Here is an 18,102-nt window from a genome sequence, read left to right as displayed (position 1 = left end):
TTTTCAAACTAAAAGAGTAACGACCAGGGGCGAATTCCGAAGTTATGCTCAAGAATGTCTTTGTTTTGAACAACAACATTGTAATAACTCCGCATTAAGAAAATGGATATATATTCAAACTGACTGCGGTGTGCAGGAAAACAATTGTTTTTTTCTGTTAAGTTCACACGTTAAAATGAATGTTATTACGTAGACACAAAACGGCAATTGCTCCGACCCAGTAGTCACTAATGGGTTATCCAAATTATTAGCTTAACATAAAAAAAATCGAAAGAATAAATCACCCACAAAGTAGCATACACCTGGCACGAGGAGTATAAAACAAAACGTGTTAGAAGGACTGGCGTTTTTCGGCCAAACGAGGATAAAGCAAGTTACATTCGTCCATACGAGTCTCGATAATGCCGTTAAATTAACAATACAAAACTGCGATTGGGAATTTATTTAACACAGTGTAAAACAGGGACAATACTCAGCAAGCTGCATGTAGTATTTGGAGGGTACGAGGCCAGCACCGATTGCGAATTATAGTTTTCCGCTTATGCAGAGAATTCACTTTACTACATACACGTATATGCTTGTAACACACTGCAGCAACTGATACTCATTTAGGCAGTATATTAGGAACGACGAAATAAAACTTTTCATGCTGGCAAACGACATTTTCTCAACCATTAAACGTAAATTTAGGGTTTTGTCAAATAACAAAAAATTGCATAAAAGTTTTTGTTGACTATGAGCCATGTTGTTGCCTCGTCACTGCCCGTTGTGCTTAACACTCGGCAACTGCGCTCGTATATTAGGCAGTGAAGCGTGTCGGGGTTACTGTGGGTCAATCTGATGTCTCATTTGTCACTGAATGACCTGTGAAAATAGCCGAAATGATTACTGTTATATAGCAGGAGGAGACAGGACACTTTTAGCACATATTATTCAAATACCTCGATCGTGTTTAAAGCAATTAACAACGGTCTATGTGGGAATTGTGAGGATACGGTTTTATAATTCTTTGAATGCTCTTTGTTTACTGCTAAAAGGGACGAGAAACTAGAATGAAAAGGTATCCCATCTTCCCCCATTCTAATATATTCCATTCTATTCTATATGAGTCGTGTTAGCGGACCTAGGACTTGTTCCTGATTTTGCCAATTACTAAAACACCCAAGCTACTTTAATGTATCTTGATTGTAATTTATTTATCTATGGGTTACAGGACAACAACAGTGCCCATTTACGAGTTGTTAATTTATATATTCGATAAACACTTTAAAAGTAGAGCATTTTTCCACAGTTAGATTAGTTGAAAGAAATGTCTCTAATACTTTTCAGAAAATTAGTATGAAAACTGCATTGCATTAGATTACTTACTTCTTAAAGGTATTCTTACTGCTTCTTTATCATCAAATACCACACTATGTAAACCACCTCGAAACTTGTAACTTATCTGAGGGAAATATATTTTTAAGCTCTTTATATTTGTAACAAAAAACCTTATTAGAGCAGAAATCCACTGTAAAATATTTTTAATCAGAACAATTAAAAATTGTTGCAATTATTTTAATTAGAACCCTGGACAAAGAAAAAATACTGAGTGCTGCTAGTGTGTGTAAAGTAACTAATAACCAACACACGCTAAGTCTGTATGTGATAAACCTTTACACAGAGATAATTTAGATAAACCAATTCAGTTCCCACAGAACAGTATAGCAAACACAGTAAGTAAATAATGCACTCATAATTCATATACAGCAAGATTGCTTATGGGTTAAATATAATAATAACTTTTATTTGTCTATTACCGTAATGAAGACTTTTATTTGATTACGGTAGCGAAGATTTAGAAATATTTTAAACGAAAAGACAGGATATAGCGACAAAACAACAGTCGTTAAAACACGCTTACAGTTAAAAACATATTTACATTTAGTTGGAAGAAAATAAGCGTGGCTGTTACTCCTAGTGGAAAGACAATCCATATAAGTTGCTATATACATAGTTCTTAATTTTTACCTTTAATTTCTTGTCACTTCCCGGACAAGGATCATAAAAACCTGGCAATCCACTTTTAGTGATGTCTGCTGGAAGTTGTAATTTAGAGTTTTCCACCAGGTTTTGTAAGGGAATGGCAACGTCTATTAACTTGGGTACTTTAGAGCTGGAATTAGATATTTGGTTTGGTGAGGATAATTTATGAATATGGATTTCTAATAAAGTACCGTTATAAACTTATAATCTGTTACTAGGATATGCAGGCAAGTGTTGATCTATTACCCGATGTTAAGCCAGACACAAAAATAATCACCTACAATACATAGGAAGTTGTAAGTGACCACTGTCATTGCCATATGTGGGGAAAAAATTACATTCATTCATTTATAATCATAAATATAAATAGTCTGGCCTAAATTATATGTTCTTACAAAGCACCACAGACATAGAATATATGAATGAATGTAACTTACTTTATTCTTGCGTAGCTAGAAAACGACAGTAGTTACACCACAGGTGTTCTGTTTCAAACACCACGTGCCAGGCTGCCAGCTTGTGAGTTACCAAGTATGTTACTTTGTGAGTGATTAGTTTTGTTTTTTTTTCAGGTATTTATGTGTTGTTGATAATTTGGACAACCCATTAATAACTACTGGGATATCAATACAAATATTGCAACACAACCCACCTGTCTTCGGAGACAAATCTTCCGTACCACGCCTCAGTGATGACAAGTCCCATCCTCCTTTCCTCCGCATCAATCTTCCTCTCTGTTGATTCCTTCATCATTTGTATCTGAAGAGGGCACGCAAATTTTACATCACTTTATCAAAAAATATTAAAAAATTAACAAAACTTTAAAATTTGAAAACTTATAAAAGTCCAATAAAAAATTGAAAATCAAGCAATAAAAAATACAAATTAAAATATCTGTCCTACTTTACAACAATAATAATTGTGTAGTAATGATTAAAGTTTTTTTATTTTTAATTGATAAAAGATAAAAAAAGCTTGCCGTAGATTCAGCTTCTTCTTTTTTCTTTTTAGTTTCGTTAACTAAAGATTCCTCATTCTCTTCTGAGAGTCTGAGAACAAAATTAGAGAAAAGTAATACATAAACGAATAGAAAAGTTGAAAGTATAACTCCCCCTGATCTAAACCTACGCGCAAAACATTTTGTCTAACTACAGGAGCACTAAATCAGGGCAACATTCACAGAATTTATCAAAGTTAAAACATAATACCTTTCTTTTTCTTTCCTTCGGTAAGGTCTTATAATAAGAAAGTGCACACCAGCATATATAAGCAGAGGAGCCACTGTTCCATAGAACGCAGCCACTGGGTTAACCTCCTCAGATAATGTGATAGGGATGAGGTAGGTCTGGGTAAAACGATTCAACCTGGATTTGAATGAGATTGGTAAAGCTTATCGTACAGTAATGTTAAACTAAAATTAGATGTAAAAATTTATCTCTTTTAAAAAAATAGCATGGATCATGTTATTTAAAGAATAAATAGAAGGGACTTGAACAGCAATACAGGGTTTAGATTTATATCCAGTAATTGTTTAATCCATTATATCTAGAGAGGCCTATGTAGTAACACAGTATGGGTATTGGGGTTATGGGCCATTTCTGGCCCAAATCTCAAGTCACATGACGGGATGCGGTGTTGGACCTCACCCATGTAGAATAGCATATAGCTGTGTAAAAATACCTGAGTTTTAGAGTCACACCTATAGGCACTCCAATGCGAACATGAGCTGATACAATAGAGTTGTGTGACATTTGATGTTCTGCCCCATATTCAACAATTGCACCAAACGTGCCAGCTCTGTGAAAATTGTATCAAATATAAAGGCAATGCAGTATATGGTAGCAGTTACTTTTATATTAAATGTACAAATTAGTTGGTAAAAATGTGATTAACAACAAATTTTCAGTATTTGGAATTAAATATTTATGAAAGTAGTGAACCACAGTGACACACTAATTATTCCAACATTAAAAACCAATCTGTAAAATCAATATCTGTCAAAGTAACAAAAACGGAAGATGGTGGACATGTAAAACAAGAAAAAGTCAATATCACATTCATAGTCAACCAAATAAAGGATATTTATGAAATATTGTTCAGCGTCATAGCCCAGTGAGTAGGTGCTTGTAAGTAGAGAAAACTGGGTTTTACGCTAATGTGTGCATGTGTTCTTGGGCAACACACTTAACAAATATGTTCCAACCCAATGCTCACTAAGGATTGTAGAACCCTGCGTGTCAGGTAATTGGACCTGGCTTATATCTCATGTAACACATTTTAGGACATCACCCATATAGGATAAATAAACTATGATGACTTACTCCAAGGCAACTTTAACACTTGATGTTCTGTCTGGCATCTTATATTTAGCGCTAATCATTCCAAAACTGTGGGGTATTCCAAGCTACAAATAATAAATGAGTACGGAATAGTTCATTCATTTTAAACATTATAAACAATATTACATAAATATTATTCTTCTAGTCTATATATTAATTATTCTAAAAAAAATTGCCAGGTGGATCCTTTGCAAATATTTTGATATTTCACAGCCCTATAGAAATCAAAGAAGGCTATACGAATAATGCAAAAATCCGCCAATGAAAGAAATGCAAAAACTATGGTCTTCGATTTTAACAATCACTGCAGCACATAGCAGACCCTCTGGAACTGTTGTTTGGATCCCAGTTTGGGAACCGCTGGAATAGAACTAATACCCTGACTTACCTGAAGCTTTGCAGAGAAACGCATTGCCATAGTTTCGTGCACAACAGTAGTGGAGAAGTGAGAATTACTGCCAGTAGCCAGGTTGAGGGATCCATATAAATTTTCCCCTAATACTCTACCTAATGTAAAGTTAGCACCAGGTAAACTGACAGCAAGCACCCCATCGTCCACCATCATCTCAGCAGGTAGGTGCACCATTGCAAAACTATAGTGGGTTTTAAGAATGTTAGTGTTTTTATTTGGTCTATTCTGGATCAGGTGCTACGATATACACAACTGACAACTTTGGGGAAGTTTATAAACATACAATCCGTTGTTGAGCGGACAATTTGCACTATAACACGTAAAATCTTAGACATAGATTTTAATTTCCTCACCAAGTAATTGGAGCTATGCAAGTTAACTAATTGCAGTTAAAATAACGGAATACACAATACAGCATAGTAAATATTATAAATAAAACTTTACTTACACTCCTCCACCCATAGAACGATATCCTTTCAGCGCAAGGTTAAAACTGTTTGAATCATTTGCACCAACTATGAACTGTGAACAAATAAACCAATTAGCAAACATACAAGCTTTAATTAGAATATTAAAACCTAATTAATCTAAACCTATTTATACATGCAATAATGTACTAAAGCGAGTTATGTATAATGTATGCCAATAACTTTAAAGCTCTATAAACAATTAAATATATATAATAAAAAATATATTAAATGCTACAAAACTACTACAAAATTTTCAAACTAACACTAGTAGCGAACTACCACATTATATGTATGCTAATATAAACACAAAAATCAGCATTATCTGCAATAAACTTTAAAATATTGTATATGATACCCACCTCACCCCACATTTTCGAAGACATAGTTTTACGAAGTGAAACATTTAAATTTCCGTGACCATTTCCGTTTGTTGACTGTAAGTTCCCAGTTAACGTGGCAGTGTGACTAAGGCTTAAAGGAGCCTGGGGTTAAATAATGTTCATTTAAAAATCCTACAATATAATATATTCCACGAGCTAATAGGTTGTTAGAAAAACAGGAAAATCAATCCCCAAAACTTTTAGGTGGGCATGAGGTGTATGAAGCAAAACACCCCTGTTATACGCTCGGCACTGCTCTGTCAGGATTTTATTTAAATACTTCAAGTATTTAAGCTTTATTTAACAGATGCCTGTCGTCATTGATTGTAAAAAAATAACTTTCTGCAATTAAAACTTCTGCAGAATATTTCTACTTAAATATGCCAAACTCTCACCTGTATAGACTGCGTGATGCTCATAGAGGTAATGTCGGGTAATGTGATTTGGTCATCATAATATTCATCTTGGTCAAATTGGTTGTCATCAAATAAAGAAGAAGCATTTATAGACATGCTGAATGAACCCTGTTAAATAATATCTTTAATAAAATGGATTAAGGTTGTTCTTGTTTTTTTTCCCACATAAACAAAAGATTGACATTGCTCAAATAAAGTGTTAAAAGTTTGGAAAAAGAGTCTGGGTCATTAAAGTAGTTAAATTGAAGATTGAAAAATAAAGAAATGACCTCTGGATGCGTTCTTTCTTCTAACCTCTGCTGTGCACGAATCCTTTGTATTCTTTCATATTCTTCCTGCATTTCTTGGGGCGATTTACGTCGTTCCATGAGCTGTAAGCATTCATGTAGATTGATGCATACAGAAAATATTAAAGACATATATATAAAATAATATATATATATATATAATATATACTTACTCTATTGGTGAAAATCTGAATGACAGTTTTGATACTATTTAGAATTCACAGTTTTACATATAAAAAGCATTGAGAGGGAAATTATTAACATTTTAATTAGACACAATGCAGTATATAAATAGCCTATTTTAGATATGTATACCATGGAATAGCTACCATGCAAATACACACCTGCCAATCAGCGTCAAGTCCACTTTTACCATAGACATCATATATGTGTCTCCTGGTTGGGTCGCTGAGAACTAAATCAAAAAATATATCAATAAAACATAATTTATACTTTTTTACTAATGATTTGTAGCACAAAGTAATGTTAAGACAATTGATATGATAATGAAACCAGCACTATCACCGCACATACTTATTTTGTTATAATAACCATTCAAAAATAAATTTTACCAACCATTAAACGCTTCTTGTATTCGAATAAAAATATCGGAGGCTTCTTTGTTATTCGATTGTTTATCAGGGTGATAAACCATGCATAATCTTCTGTATGAAGATTTCAAATCTTCTTGCGATGCCTTTAAAATCAATAGAAATAAATTTAATTTATTCAACAATAAGGTTGTTTCAATAATCTGTAACGTAAGCTGCTGAAGAACATTTAAATTTGGGTTCCAAAATGTTAAATGTTCCTAGGTTTCACTGAAACCCACTGAAATATTTTTGGAAAATTTGGAGGTTCATGTAGAACTTAACTTTAAATATGCCCATCCCAAAAAAACTGTTAAATATGCAACAAAAAGTGCTGTGTACTACCTGCAAATTGTTTACAGGTGGATACTTTATACTTAGGGTGTAGCGGCTGTAATAAAACAAACGCAGAGATAAATAACTGATTCTTACCTGACGTGAAGCATTTAATAAACTGTAGAAATCTTCATTATCAACAAGTTCTTCCAGGCCGGAGGATGGTAGATCCATTTTAAAGTAAATATAGAAAATACCAAGCACGACAAGAATCAATAGCCAGGGACAGCATTAAACAAATAAAAGCTTAAGTACGCCAGTACCTATAACCTATACAGAATAGCAGAAATTGCAATCATTAAACGTAAATAACCTTCGCCGAAATGTTCAAAGCTACACAGCAACCAACAAACACACAAACTGCACATGCGAAAGTACACGTACACAAAGTATGTCTGTGAACAGTATGGGAATAGAATTTTGGGAGCGCAACTTAAAATAAATGCTTTCATGGGCGTTGGTTTAATGTCTACTGTTTGATCTAGTAAGAAATACTCATTCCTGGTTGATAAAGCAATTGTCACTTAGGATGCCATTCTACGGTGGGCATTTTTAGAATCACAGTCCGTGTATTAATATGTTACATAAAGACTCTGCTTTAGATTGATTGCCACACTTCTGAAAGATCCCGCTTTAAAATACATTTACTTGAAATTTTGTATTGTATGTACAAAACCCGACGACGAAATATTAAATCGATTATGCTGTGGTACACTGCTTAAAAAGTAGGCCAATAAAGTTACAAAACGCTGTTTTTGAGTTTTTACGAGCCAGGCATGCAAATCAGTCATGTTACAAGTTCAGCTGAAACAGTTTTTCTGTACAATATAATACTGTTTGGCACAAATAGTACAAAGCACGAATCAAGAATATTGAAGGTGTCGTTGGATTTGTATGTCTTCTGAATTATTTTGTGCTGTTCAGGTTTGGCCCAGTCAGCTGCCGACCCAGGCCATAAGGTGTCATGCCGCCTTGCGAAGCCACTTGATTTGTCCCCATCTACAAAACCAAATTGTTCAGGTATTACCAACTTTTCATTCTAATATTTCATTGTAGCCTACATGGAGAGGCCAGCTGATCTAAGATTTAGGTCTGAGTTAGACCAATATTTCATTTGTTACAAAGTTAATCTTCTATCGTATTAAAAATTCTTTGAGTGTGTTTGTAAATTAAAGTCACAACGAAAAGTGAAAACAAAATTCTCAAACCTGTAAACCAATAACGTTTCTTCCTTCACGCGTTTTTTGTTCGTCAAAATTACGTTTGTTTTCATCTGCTATTTTCACACCGATGCCTTCACCCATTCCGTTCTTCATGGCGACTGAACTAAGCTTATATAAAGTGGCTTGAACTTGTCCCAAGTTCCCACCTTCGTACAAATCAACCGTCTGAAGATAAATAGTTGCATAAAAGGAATGTTAAAGGGTAACGGGAAGTGAAAACCACTTTTCATAAAATATTCTCGTACTTGAAATTGGTCCTCGGATTTGACACCGTATTTTGCTGCTGCTGAAAGAAACATTCCAATATTTTCCATCTCTTTGTTCCGTTTCATCGCCTGAAAAAGTAACATAAAATTAACATATAGTAATAATGGGCAGTACATATAATTTACCTGCATTGTGCCCGTGTAAGGTTGATTGGGTTTACAGCTACCATTCTGCAACACATTCATCAGTTGACACAGAACCTGACCATCTTTCAGCCAAGCGTGGAAAGCCTGAAATAAGTTAATATGATGTATAAGAGAATAATAGTTTATATTCTATCTGGGTGAAAAAAATAGTTTATATTCTATCTGGGTGAAAAAAATAGTTTATATTCTATCTGGGTGAAGTCTTGGTCGAGAACCTGGGATTTAAACCAGAATTTACCTATTACCTAAACAACCAGACTGATTTCCCAATAATAATAATTTATACCTCTTTTCCTTCTTCATCTGGCGAACTTTGAACAAACGAACTGATCCAAGCCACGACTTCTAACTCGTCTTCTTCGGAGTACTTTGCATCAATCTTAGAAGCAACTTCCCGAGAGTATCCGTATCCCTTTGGTCGGTTTGCCATTGTAGAAGTGGGTGGGTTTAATTTACGCAATTAATTAACTGGATACAGCCAGTATAGTCTAAATCTGGTGAGATTAAACTCATGTAACTTGAAGTGGAAAACAAAAATGTACAGTAATATAGCAGAGTGAGGGAAGATAGGACACCGTTTCATTCTTTTTCTCGTTCCATTTGGTGGTAAACAAATAACATTTAACAAATTATAAAACCGTATCCTCATGACTCTCATATAGACCGATTTTAATTGTTTGATACACGTTTAGGATGTTATGTGCTAAAGGTGTCCTGTATTTTCCCACCCTACTGTATGTACCAAAGTGGAATAAGTGTATAGTTCATATGCGTGTTATGGTTACAAAGAAAACGTATATTTTGTACATTAAATATATCTTCAATGTTAAAAACAAACTCGCTATAGACTTTCTAATAACCTTCTTCTTCTTCTTTAATAATCTTCCAATCAGTCAAAATGCGGGTTTTACCATAACTTGCTCCTTTCGTGAATAAATGTAACTTTTTTATCTTGGCGTGGCGTATATAGCAACGACAGTTACATATAGTTATACCACATACGCAATGTTTCGTATATACTACACCTCGTGCCCGCTTACCATATATCACGTATTTATAACTTAGTAAGTAATTTTTTGTGGGTTTTTTTAACGTATGACTAAACATTTATAGACAACCAACAAGGACCGCTGGGTTGAAGCAATTGCGGTTGAGTGTTTGGCACAAAGACACACACATCCACAATGGGAACAGCGTCGAGCTATGTTAAATAAAGTGTTGCTGAAATTAAAATTACCATGCAGCCTATAGTTCTAATAAATATACTTTGGTGCCAGAATTATACAGACATATATGATTTCTTACCGCCTTCAACAATAGATACATGCATTAACTAAATGTAAAGGGTGACTTTTGAATGAATTTCTTTAAAGTAATAATCATTGAAAAGTGCTATATAATAGGACAGGGGAAGATGGGACACTCTTTCATTCTTTTTTAAAAACCGTATTCTCACGACTCCCATAGACTTGTTAATTATTTAAAATACAATCAGGATTTTGGGATATTTTGTGCTAAATGTGTCCCATCTTCTCCCACAGTATTTTATATAAGAGCATCAGGTTGCGAAAATGATTTATAAAGTAATTGCTGCAAGGGTGAGTTAGGCTAATAATTACTTTAGCCGCGCTGAATGATTAGTGCTTTATCAGTTCGATCCTCAACCATTGAAATGCGGTTTTAACAGTTGGATACTGTCAAAACTGGATTAATATTTGTTAGAGCACAGAAGCAATTAAAGTAAATCGAAAGAAAAGACAAGAGTGTATGTGCTGTACAAAGTGTGTATTTTGATTGACATTACAAATATAACCAGTCTTTGATATAGCCTGTTCATTTTGCACGATATCATATATGCTATTGGTACAATGTACAAGATTACTGTTGATTAAAATGCATGCTGATTTCATATATAGCTTTTACCATTTGTTTACTGGAGTAAATTCAGAAGGTTTTTACCGCATTAGGAAATAGTAGATCGGTAGCAAAAGGTATTTTAATTAGAAATAAGCATATGCCGTATTAACGTTTTTACAGTCACCTGTAAAAACGTACTGCGTTGTCATGGCCAATTTCAAAGTATTATTCATTAAGCCTGCTTATCATATTCGTACTGGAGAGAAATTTAAGTAAGTGAGTCTTTGGTCTTTGCGAGCGCACATGCAAATAGTCGGAAGCATGTTCGCCAATCTGTTCATATCTACTTTTGCGGAGTCAATTGTCGCCCGAGTCCATAAGCTGTCATGCCTCTTTGGGAAGCAACTTGGTTCGTGCCCATCTGCAAGAATAATATTTATTTATACAGAATGAAGTCAGTCACATTAAACATTTAGGAACAAGAAAGCTTTGCGTATCTTTCTTGAATTATAAATGCAAGGTTCTTGTTCGCACCTGTAAACCAATGATGTTTCTTCCTTCACGCGTTTTTTGTTCGTCAAAATTACGTTTGTTTTCATCTGCTATTTTCACACCGATGCCTTCACCCATTCCGTTCTTCATGGCGACTGAACTAAGCTTATATAAAGTGGCTTGAACCTGTCCCAAGTTCCCACCTTCGTACAAATCAACCGTCTAAAAGATAAATAGTTGCATAAAAGAAATGTTAAAGGGTAACCGGAAATGAAAAACATTTTTCATAAAATATTCTCGTACTTGAAATTGGTCCTCGGATTTGACACCGTATTTTGCTGCTGCTGAAAGAAACATTCCGATATTTTCCATCTCTTTGTTCCGTTTCATCGCCTAAAAAAGTAACATAAAAATGAATAATTAAATAAACAAATGACTTTTTTTGTATTTTTCGGTTACGTTATACCGAAGACAGCAGTATAGTATAAAAATCGTAAAAAGCAGAGTCGGTTGCTTTAACACGCTCATGGATAAAACAAAAGTTCAAAATTTACAAACGGAATACTTTTAAAGAAACAAATTGTTTCATAAAAAAAATGAAACAATTCCACTAGTTTTAATACATGGTCCGGAAATTACCTGCATTGAGCCCGTGTAAGGTGGGTTGGGCTTACAGATCCCAGCCTGCAATACATTCATTAGTTGGCAAAGAACCTGGCCATCTTGAAGCCAGGCGTGGAACCCCTAGAAATAAAAGTTCGTTTCAAAAAATATATTGAATGAATATTTTAATTAATAAATGTAACTTTTCTATTTTCGCGTGGCGAGGCACAAGAGCAGTGGTTATGACATTTCGCACACCTGGTGATGCCTGCTTTTAAGAGTCACCAGCATGTATGTAACTTCGTGAGTAATTATTATTTTGGATATTTTTTGTAATGTATCGCTGACAATTTTAAACAACCCATAAAGAACCGCTGGGTTGCTGGGGGCCCGCTAACCACTTTCTATGGGCTAAATAAAGGTGAGGAGATAAAAAGTACTATTCACCTCTTTTCCTGCTTGTTCCGGCGAACTTTGAACAAGGGAGCTGACCCAAGCCACGACTTCCATTTCGTCTTCCTCGGAGTACTTTGCATCAATCTTAGAAGCAACTTCCCGAGAGTATCCGTATCCCTTTGGTCGGTTTGCCATTGTAGAAGTGGTTGGGTTTAAATCAGATAAAATTAAGTCACAAAAAGACAGTCAGTGCCTACTTTAATCTGTGAATGAAGTTAGAAATTGATTATTACATGAACAAATTCTGCTAGAGCTATTCCTTGCAAACTAATAACGACTGACTTAAGCCTAACAAACTGCTACATATAGGCCTGCCAATCAAACTAATTATACATTCATAATATATATACAACATAGATAGCTCGCAGGCAATTTTGCCATAAGTACATGTAACGTCAATCCATTCAGATAGTTTTAGCCTGAGGCTTACTTGGAACATTAACGCTATAAAGACATTAAGTTCTGGGTCTGTTAAAGTTAAAGTTGTTATCGTTTATCATCCTGAATTTAAAAAGAAACAAAACAGATGTTAAAAAATGATTGCTGTATTTTTGCCCTGTGTAGTAGCTAGACCCCAGGAGTAAAATTTCCCAAATTTTTCCCAAAAATAATTATTATAAAGTTACATATCTACATGGTAACTCGTTAGCTAGCATGAGGTGTATGAAACAGATCCTCCGTGTTATACCGACTGTCGTTTTTCGCCACGCGAGGATCAAGCAAGTTACCTATATATTATATTCATTCATTCAGTATTCCATCTATATAACAACAATAAAGCCGATCTTATATCAGCGCGCGTAAATGCCAACAGCTAAGTCTACGGAAGCAGACTTTAATATATGTCACATTAATTTGGTTTCGCTATGACTAAAAAAAAGACTGTATATCTCCGTAGCAGTTCGATGTGCGGGTGTTACAACTCTTCAGTCAAAGTAAAAAGAACAAACAAAGATTATTTTGCTTGTACCCTTTATCAATATACTTACGTGACTTACGGTTCTTCGCAGTGTTAATTACTGGTCGTAAAAAGTCACCAGTTTGCATGCCAATAACCCAATTGAGTACATTTTAGTTCATGCATGTAACAAACTCCTATATGAATTGGCAGTCAAGAGTGTTCTCAGCATTCACGATTTTCAGAATGAAGCGCATACGTGATTAGGAATCATTTAGTGAAGCTGTAGTGTTGTGCCGGGCCAGGAAAAAATGAATAAGAGCTCCGATAATCAGGTTAATTAAGAAGTTGTTTACAATCACAGCTGCTTAAAATCACCAGTATCATAAAGATTGCAACATCAGCTAAACAAGCCAGGGTTTGTTACAGAGTTTAATGCGACAAGTCCATTAATAGATGTCTATATTTGGCCGTGCGGTATAAGGAAGTGAATAAGTGCAATATTTTAACAGCAGTTCAATTAGTGAAATGGGTAATTATAGATAGTTTGTGCTCAGGAGTATGATAAAGGCATGCAAATACAGAAATGTAATTAAAGATATTGATCAAGTGTAAATGGATTTGATTCTAGTATTATTGTAATGTTATAATCATAGTGCTAAATCTATCATCAAATTAGCAGTTATTGTTAAACTAGTAGATCATGGTAAATACGCGACTTTCAAGTTATTGTTACAACACCAGCGTTGTTGCGAGCGCATGCAAAATGTTAAAACACGGTCGCCCATCTGATCGTATATATCTACTTTTGCGTCATTTGCCGTCCAAGTCCATAAGCCGACATACCACTTTGAGATGCACCTTGGTTCGTGCCCATCTGTAATAAGAGCAATATTTATCTATACAGAATAAAGTAAGCCATAGAAAACTTTAGGAAAAAACAGAAATGTTTATATCATCTTGGATTCCAAAATCTGTATACCTGTAATCCAATAATGTTTCTTCCTTCGCGCATTTTTTGTTCGTCAAAAACACGTTTGTTTTCCTCCGCCTTTTTTACACCGATCCCGTGAAGTCCTCGATTTTTAGCCTCAGCACCAACCTTAAATATTGTGCTTTGAACTTGTCCTAAGTTTCCACCTTCGTACAAATCAACCGTCTGCAAAAAAACAATTGGGACTATTAGCGTATGCAAAAGAGTAATAGAAAAAGTTTTTTTTTCCAGATTATTTTTGCAGTGACATGCTTGCAGTATAAAAAATGTTAAAATAACTCTTTACAAATTATTCTCATACTTGAAACATATCCTGTGCTGGTATATTAGCATACTTTGCTGCCGCTTTAAGAAACACGCTGATATTTTCCATCTCTTTGTTCTGTTTCATCGCCTGAAAAGTAATTAGGTTAAATTCCACAACTCCATGAGTAGCTAGCACAGCAAACGGTTCATATTTACCTGCAAACTACCCTTGTAAGGTGGGTTGGGCTTGCAGATCCCACTCTGCAACGCGTTCATCAGTTTACAGAGAACCTGGCCATCTTTAAGCCAAGCGTGAAATGCCTAAAAGGTAATGTTCAATTTGATTAAAAGAAAGATGGAGGTAAAACTCATATTTTTAAAACAAAAAAGGTAGAAAATGGAGGTAAAATGGGAAGGGAGTTATAAAATCACCTCTTTTCCTTTTCCCTCCGGCGAACTTTGAACAAGAGAACTGATCCAAGCTACGATTTCCATCTCGTCTTCCTGTGAGTACTTTGCATCAATCTTAGAAGCGACTTCCGCAGAGTTTCCGTATGCCTTTGGTCGGTTTGCCATTGTAGAAGTGGATAGGTTTAGTTCAGATAAAATTAAGTCACAAAAGACAGTTAGTGCCTATTTTAATCTGTGGATATAACTAAGTCACCATACATATATACTTACATGTGGATTGGTAGGCTAGGCTACGGTTAACTGTTCCAAGCACATAAGACTAAATCCACAAAAAAGCAGTGCGTATAAGATGAGAAATAGTTTAGGCAAGCTCTAGTGTTGTGTCGAGCCATGAAGTGTTAGTTGCAAAGATATGATACTTATATATGTTAGTTGGAAGATTATTTACAATCACAGCTGCTTATAATAGCCAGTATGATTAAGATTGCAACATCGGCTAAACTCTTTTGCTACAAATTGAAATGCGACAAATCCATTTACAGAGGCCTGTATTTATAACGCAATGCTTTGGTCATGCGTAATAATAGCGAATGTATATCACAATATTTTAACAGCAGTTTGATTGGTCCAATATTCTTTTAAGGTTGAAATGGGCCAATCAGATAATTTGTGCTCAAGAGTAATAAAGGCATGCAAATACGGAAGTGCAATTAAGAATATTAATTAAGCGTTAATAGAGTTAATTCCTCGGGTAATAGGTATTAACAGTTTCAATCAATTCTAGTGTTATTGCAGTGTAATAATCATATTGGTAATTTTTTATTAAGTTTGCAGTTATTGTTAAACTAGTAGATCGTGGTAAATATGCGATTTTTAAGTTATTATTAATACACCAGCGCGTTGTTACGAGCGCGCATGCAAAGTTGGAAAGCACTTTCGCCCGTCTGATCATATCTACTAATCACTTATTTTCCGCTCCATTCCAAAGTTCTGGCCACTTTGGGAAGGACCTTTGTTAGTGCCCATCTGTTTAAAGAAAGTTATTCATCAATATAGAATGTAGTTAGTCATAGCAAACTTTAAAAAAATCTCTATGTATGTATTAAATATAGTAGGGTGGGGGAAGATGGGACACATTTTCATTCTATTTTTTCGTCCCATTTGATAGTAAACTAAGAACATTCAAAAAGTTATAAAACCGACTCCCATATACCGTTGTTAATTGTTTACAACACGATCAGGATATTTTGATATTCTGTGCTAACGGTGTCCCATCTTACCCCAAAGAACTATGTCTTGGAAACTTAAGACAAACGTATATATACCTGTAAACCAATCACTGATCCTTCTGCGCTCAATCCCTCCGTCACTGGTTTGGAATCACGTTTGTTTTCAGTTTCTTCCTTCGGTACCAAGCCGGGGGCTCCTTTCTTTGTGGCACATCTACCTAACTCAATCAAACCGGTTTGTACTCGCGCCAGGTTTTCAGCTTCGTACAAGTCAACCGTCTGAAAAAATGAACACTTGATAAATGAATGTAACTGACCGGAAAACGACAGTCGTTATAACAAGGATGTTCATACACCTCGCGCCAACATACGAGTTACCAAGTATGTTACTTTGTGGGTAATTGCATAAAATAAATTTTGTTCGTACTTGAAACTGATTCTCGTGATTTACACCATATTCATTTGCCGCGTTAAGAAACATTCCGAGATTTGCCATCTCTTTCATCTGTTTTATCGCCGGCGATTTGCCTGTGTTAGGTGGGTTGGGCTTACAGCTACCAACTTGCAACGCGTTCATTAGTTTACAAAGAACCTGACCATCCTTAAGCCAAGCCTGGAAAGCCTGAAATGTAATGTTCAGTTTACCTAAAAGAAATATGAAGTAAAAATCACACTTCTTAAAAAAAAGAAAGTAAAAAAAGTAAAATATAAAAATCACCTCTTTTCCTTTTTCCGTCGGCGAGCTTTGAACAAGGGAGCTGATCCAGGCTACGATTTCTAATTCAAAATTCTCGGAGTACTTTGCATCAATCTTGGAAGCGACTTCCGCAGAAAGTCCGTATCCCTTTGGTCGGTTTGCCATTGTGGAAGTGGGCGGGTTTAATTCAGGTAAAGTCACAAAAAGACAGTCAGTGCCTATTTTAATCTGTGAACGAAGTTAGAAACTGGTTATTATATAAACAAATTGTACTAAGATATACCTTGCAAAGTAAACGACTGATCTCAGCTTAAACAAAAGTGCATATTGCTACCAATCGCACTAATAATACATATATACAACACATATAGCTCGTAGGCAACTTTGCAATAAAACTAAACATGTTACCGTTTATGGATTTGAATTGCAGAAGTCCAGCATTGTAGGCGGGTGGGGAAATATGCGACACCTCTTCATTCTATTTTCACATCCCGTACTTGTGGTAGTAAACAAAGAACATTCAAAGAATTATAAACCGTATCCTCTTTCGCGACTCCCATAGACCGTTGTTAATTGTTTAAAACACGATCAGGATATTTGGATATTATGTCCAGGATATTATCAGGATATTCTGAACATGATCATGATATTTGAATAACTCCTCATTGCAGAGTAAACGAAGAGCAGACGAAGAAAGGCGAAGTCTACTTAGACGCCGTGCACCAATAGTGAAGGGTCCGAAACTGCTATCATTGTCGGCGTGTCTGCCCAAGACACTTAACAAAAATTGTTCTTAACCCAGTGGTCACTTTTGTCGGTTTTCTATTACCATTCAGTTTACCCAAACGTTTACATATGTAGAAACTCGTAAGCGGACACGGGCTATATGTGAAACATAGCACCCGCATCATAATATAACGACTGTAGTCATTTCGCCCCTCGAGGTTAAGTAAGTTACATTCATTCATTAATTTTTTGTTTGTTTTTACCTATAATGTTCAGTATACTTACGTGGCTTCCCGTCTTGTCATAACGTTATAGTTACTGGTCGTGACCATTAACCAATCTGCTTACTGGTTAATATTAACCCAATTGAGTATATAATTCATGCATGTAAAATACTCATGGGTGAATTGGCAGGCAAGGCTGCGTTTAGAGGTGGCTGTACACAGTATCCGGCGTGCGAATTCGCATGCGAAGTCGTATGCAAAGCCATTACCGAGTTCCGCATGCGGCAGCGAAAACCGGACAAAACAGACAAAACGGACGAATTCCGGATACTGTGTACAGCCACAACGGTTTCCAGCAGATAGGACTTGTGAGCATAC

General features: G+C 35.4%; 5 protein-coding genes across 5 annotated transcripts; all 5 read right to left on the bottom strand.

Moving 5' to 3' along the window:
* Positions 1 to 427: 427 nt before the first annotated feature.
* LOC149737004 (dnaJ homolog subfamily C member 11-like) lies at positions 428 to 7,552 on the bottom strand. The gene is made up of 16 exons (XM_089877146.1): positions 7,352 to 7,552; positions 6,906 to 7,026; positions 6,674 to 6,744; positions 6,312 to 6,413; positions 6,022 to 6,150; positions 5,606 to 5,728; positions 5,225 to 5,298; positions 4,753 to 4,957; positions 4,347 to 4,429; positions 3,706 to 3,822; positions 3,234 to 3,389; positions 3,005 to 3,074; positions 2,678 to 2,784; positions 2,011 to 2,155; positions 1,369 to 1,444; positions 428 to 864 (listed from the first exon to the last, which is right to left on the bottom strand). The coding sequence occupies exons 1-16, from the start codon at positions 7,427 to 7,429 to the stop codon at positions 833 to 835; spliced, it is 1,689 nt and encodes a 562-aa protein (XP_089733272.1). The 5' UTR covers positions 7,430 to 7,552; the 3' UTR covers positions 428 to 832.
* Positions 7,553 to 7,894: 342 nt separating this feature from the next.
* LOC149737003 (transgelin-2-like) lies at positions 7,895 to 9,709 on the bottom strand. The gene is made up of 5 exons (XM_089877152.1): positions 9,178 to 9,709; positions 8,871 to 8,975; positions 8,724 to 8,813; positions 8,464 to 8,643; positions 7,895 to 8,254 (listed from the first exon to the last, which is right to left on the bottom strand). The coding sequence occupies exons 1-5, from the start codon at positions 9,319 to 9,321 to the stop codon at positions 8,162 to 8,164; spliced, it is 612 nt and encodes a 203-aa protein (XP_089733278.1). The 5' UTR covers positions 9,322 to 9,709; the 3' UTR covers positions 7,895 to 8,161.
* Positions 9,710 to 10,659: 950 nt separating this feature from the next.
* LOC149737002 (transgelin-2-like) lies at positions 10,660 to 12,523 on the bottom strand. The gene is made up of 5 exons (XM_089877155.1): positions 12,291 to 12,523; positions 11,880 to 11,984; positions 11,544 to 11,633; positions 11,283 to 11,462; positions 10,660 to 11,169 (listed from the first exon to the last, which is right to left on the bottom strand). The coding sequence occupies exons 1-5, from the start codon at positions 12,432 to 12,434 to the stop codon at positions 11,092 to 11,094; spliced, it is 597 nt and encodes a 198-aa protein (XP_089733281.1). The 5' UTR covers positions 12,435 to 12,523; the 3' UTR covers positions 10,660 to 11,091.
* Positions 12,524 to 13,611: 1,088 nt separating this feature from the next.
* LOC149737001 (transgelin-2-like) lies at positions 13,612 to 15,117 on the bottom strand. The gene is made up of 5 exons (XM_089877156.1): positions 14,870 to 15,117; positions 14,654 to 14,758; positions 14,493 to 14,585; positions 14,180 to 14,356; positions 13,612 to 14,074 (listed from the first exon to the last, which is right to left on the bottom strand). Exons 1-5 carry the CDS (start codon positions 15,011 to 15,013, stop codon positions 14,000 to 14,002), a joined length of 594 nt encoding a protein of 197 aa, XP_089733282.1. The 5' UTR covers positions 15,014 to 15,117; the 3' UTR covers positions 13,612 to 13,999.
* Positions 15,118 to 15,587: 470 nt separating this feature from the next.
* Positions 15,588 to 17,392, bottom strand: LOC149737000 (transgelin-2-like). Its single transcript, XM_089877157.1, has 5 exons — positions 17,183 to 17,392; positions 16,796 to 17,002; positions 16,505 to 16,699; positions 16,174 to 16,356; positions 15,588 to 15,874 (listed from the first exon to the last, which is right to left on the bottom strand). The coding sequence occupies exons 2-5, from the start codon at positions 16,937 to 16,939 to the stop codon at positions 15,806 to 15,808; spliced, it is 591 nt and encodes a 196-aa protein (XP_089733283.1). The 5' UTR covers positions 16,940 to 17,002; positions 17,183 to 17,392; the 3' UTR covers positions 15,588 to 15,805.
* Positions 17,393 to 18,102: the final 710 nt, after the last annotated feature.

Source organism: Ciona robusta, chromosome 4 (assembly GCF_009617815.1).
Source record: "Ciona robusta chromosome 4, ASM961781v2".
NCBI lineage: Eukaryota > Metazoa > Chordata > Ascidiacea > Phlebobranchia > Cionidae > Ciona > Ciona robusta.
The sequence above is the reverse complement of the archived record's forward strand: the minus strand, read 5'-3'. Positions and strand labels throughout refer to the sequence as shown.

Coding starts and splice junctions, on each gene's coding strand:
- LOC149737001 (XM_089877156.1), bottom strand. CDS start 15,013: ATGGCAAACCGACCAAAGGCATACGGAAACTCTGCGGAAGTCGCTTCT. Junction 14,586..14,653: donor CTTACAAGGGTAGTTTGCAG/GTAAATATGAAC, acceptor ATTACTTTTCAG/GCGATGAAACAGAACAAAGA. Junction 14,357..14,492: donor CAGCACAGGATATGTTTCAA/GTATGAGAATAA, acceptor GTTTTTTTGCAG/ACGGTTGATTTGTACGAAGG.
- LOC149737004 (XM_089877146.1), bottom strand. CDS start 7,429: ATGGATCTACCATCCTCCGGCCTGGAAGAACTTGTTGATAATGAAGAT. Junction 5,299..5,605: donor CTTCGAAAATGTGGGGTGAG/GTGGGTATCATA, acceptor ATTTGTTCACAG/TTCATAGTTGGTGCAAATGA. Junction 2,156..2,677: donor AGATTTGTCTCCGAAGACAG/GTGGGTTGTGTT, acceptor ATCTAATTCCAG/CTCTAAAGTACCCAAGTTAA.
- LOC149737002 (XM_089877155.1), bottom strand. CDS start 12,434: ATGGCAAACCGACCAAAGGGATACGGATACTCTCGGGAAGTTGCTTCT. Junction 11,985..12,290: donor CGGAACAAGCAGGAAAAGAG/GTGAATAGTACT, acceptor TTTTATTTCTAG/GGGTTCCACGCCTGGCTTCA. Junction 11,170..11,282: donor GAAACATCATTGGTTTACAG/GTGCGAACAAGA, acceptor TTATTCTTGCAG/ATGGGCACGAACCAAGTTGC.
- LOC149737003 (XM_089877152.1), bottom strand. CDS start 9,321: ATGGCAAACCGACCAAAGGGATACGGATACTCTCGGGAAGTTGCTTCT. Junction 8,976..9,177: donor CAGATGAAGAAGGAAAAGAG/GTATAAATTATT, acceptor AACTTATTTCAG/GCTTTCCACGCTTGGCTGAA. Junction 8,255..8,463: donor GAAACGTTATTGGTTTACAG/GTTTGAGAATTT, acceptor TTGGTTTTGTAG/ATGGGGACAAATCAAGTGGC.
- LOC149737000 (XM_089877157.1), bottom strand. CDS start 16,939: ATGGCAAACCGACCAAAGGGATACGGACTTTCTGCGGAAGTCGCTTCC. Junction 16,700..16,795: donor CGACGGAAAAAGGAAAAGAG/GTGATTTTTATA, acceptor ATTACATTTCAG/GCTTTCCAGGCTTGGCTTAA. Junction 15,875..16,173: donor GATCAGTGATTGGTTTACAG/GTATATATACGT, acceptor TTCTTTAAACAG/ATGGGCACTAACAAAGGTCC.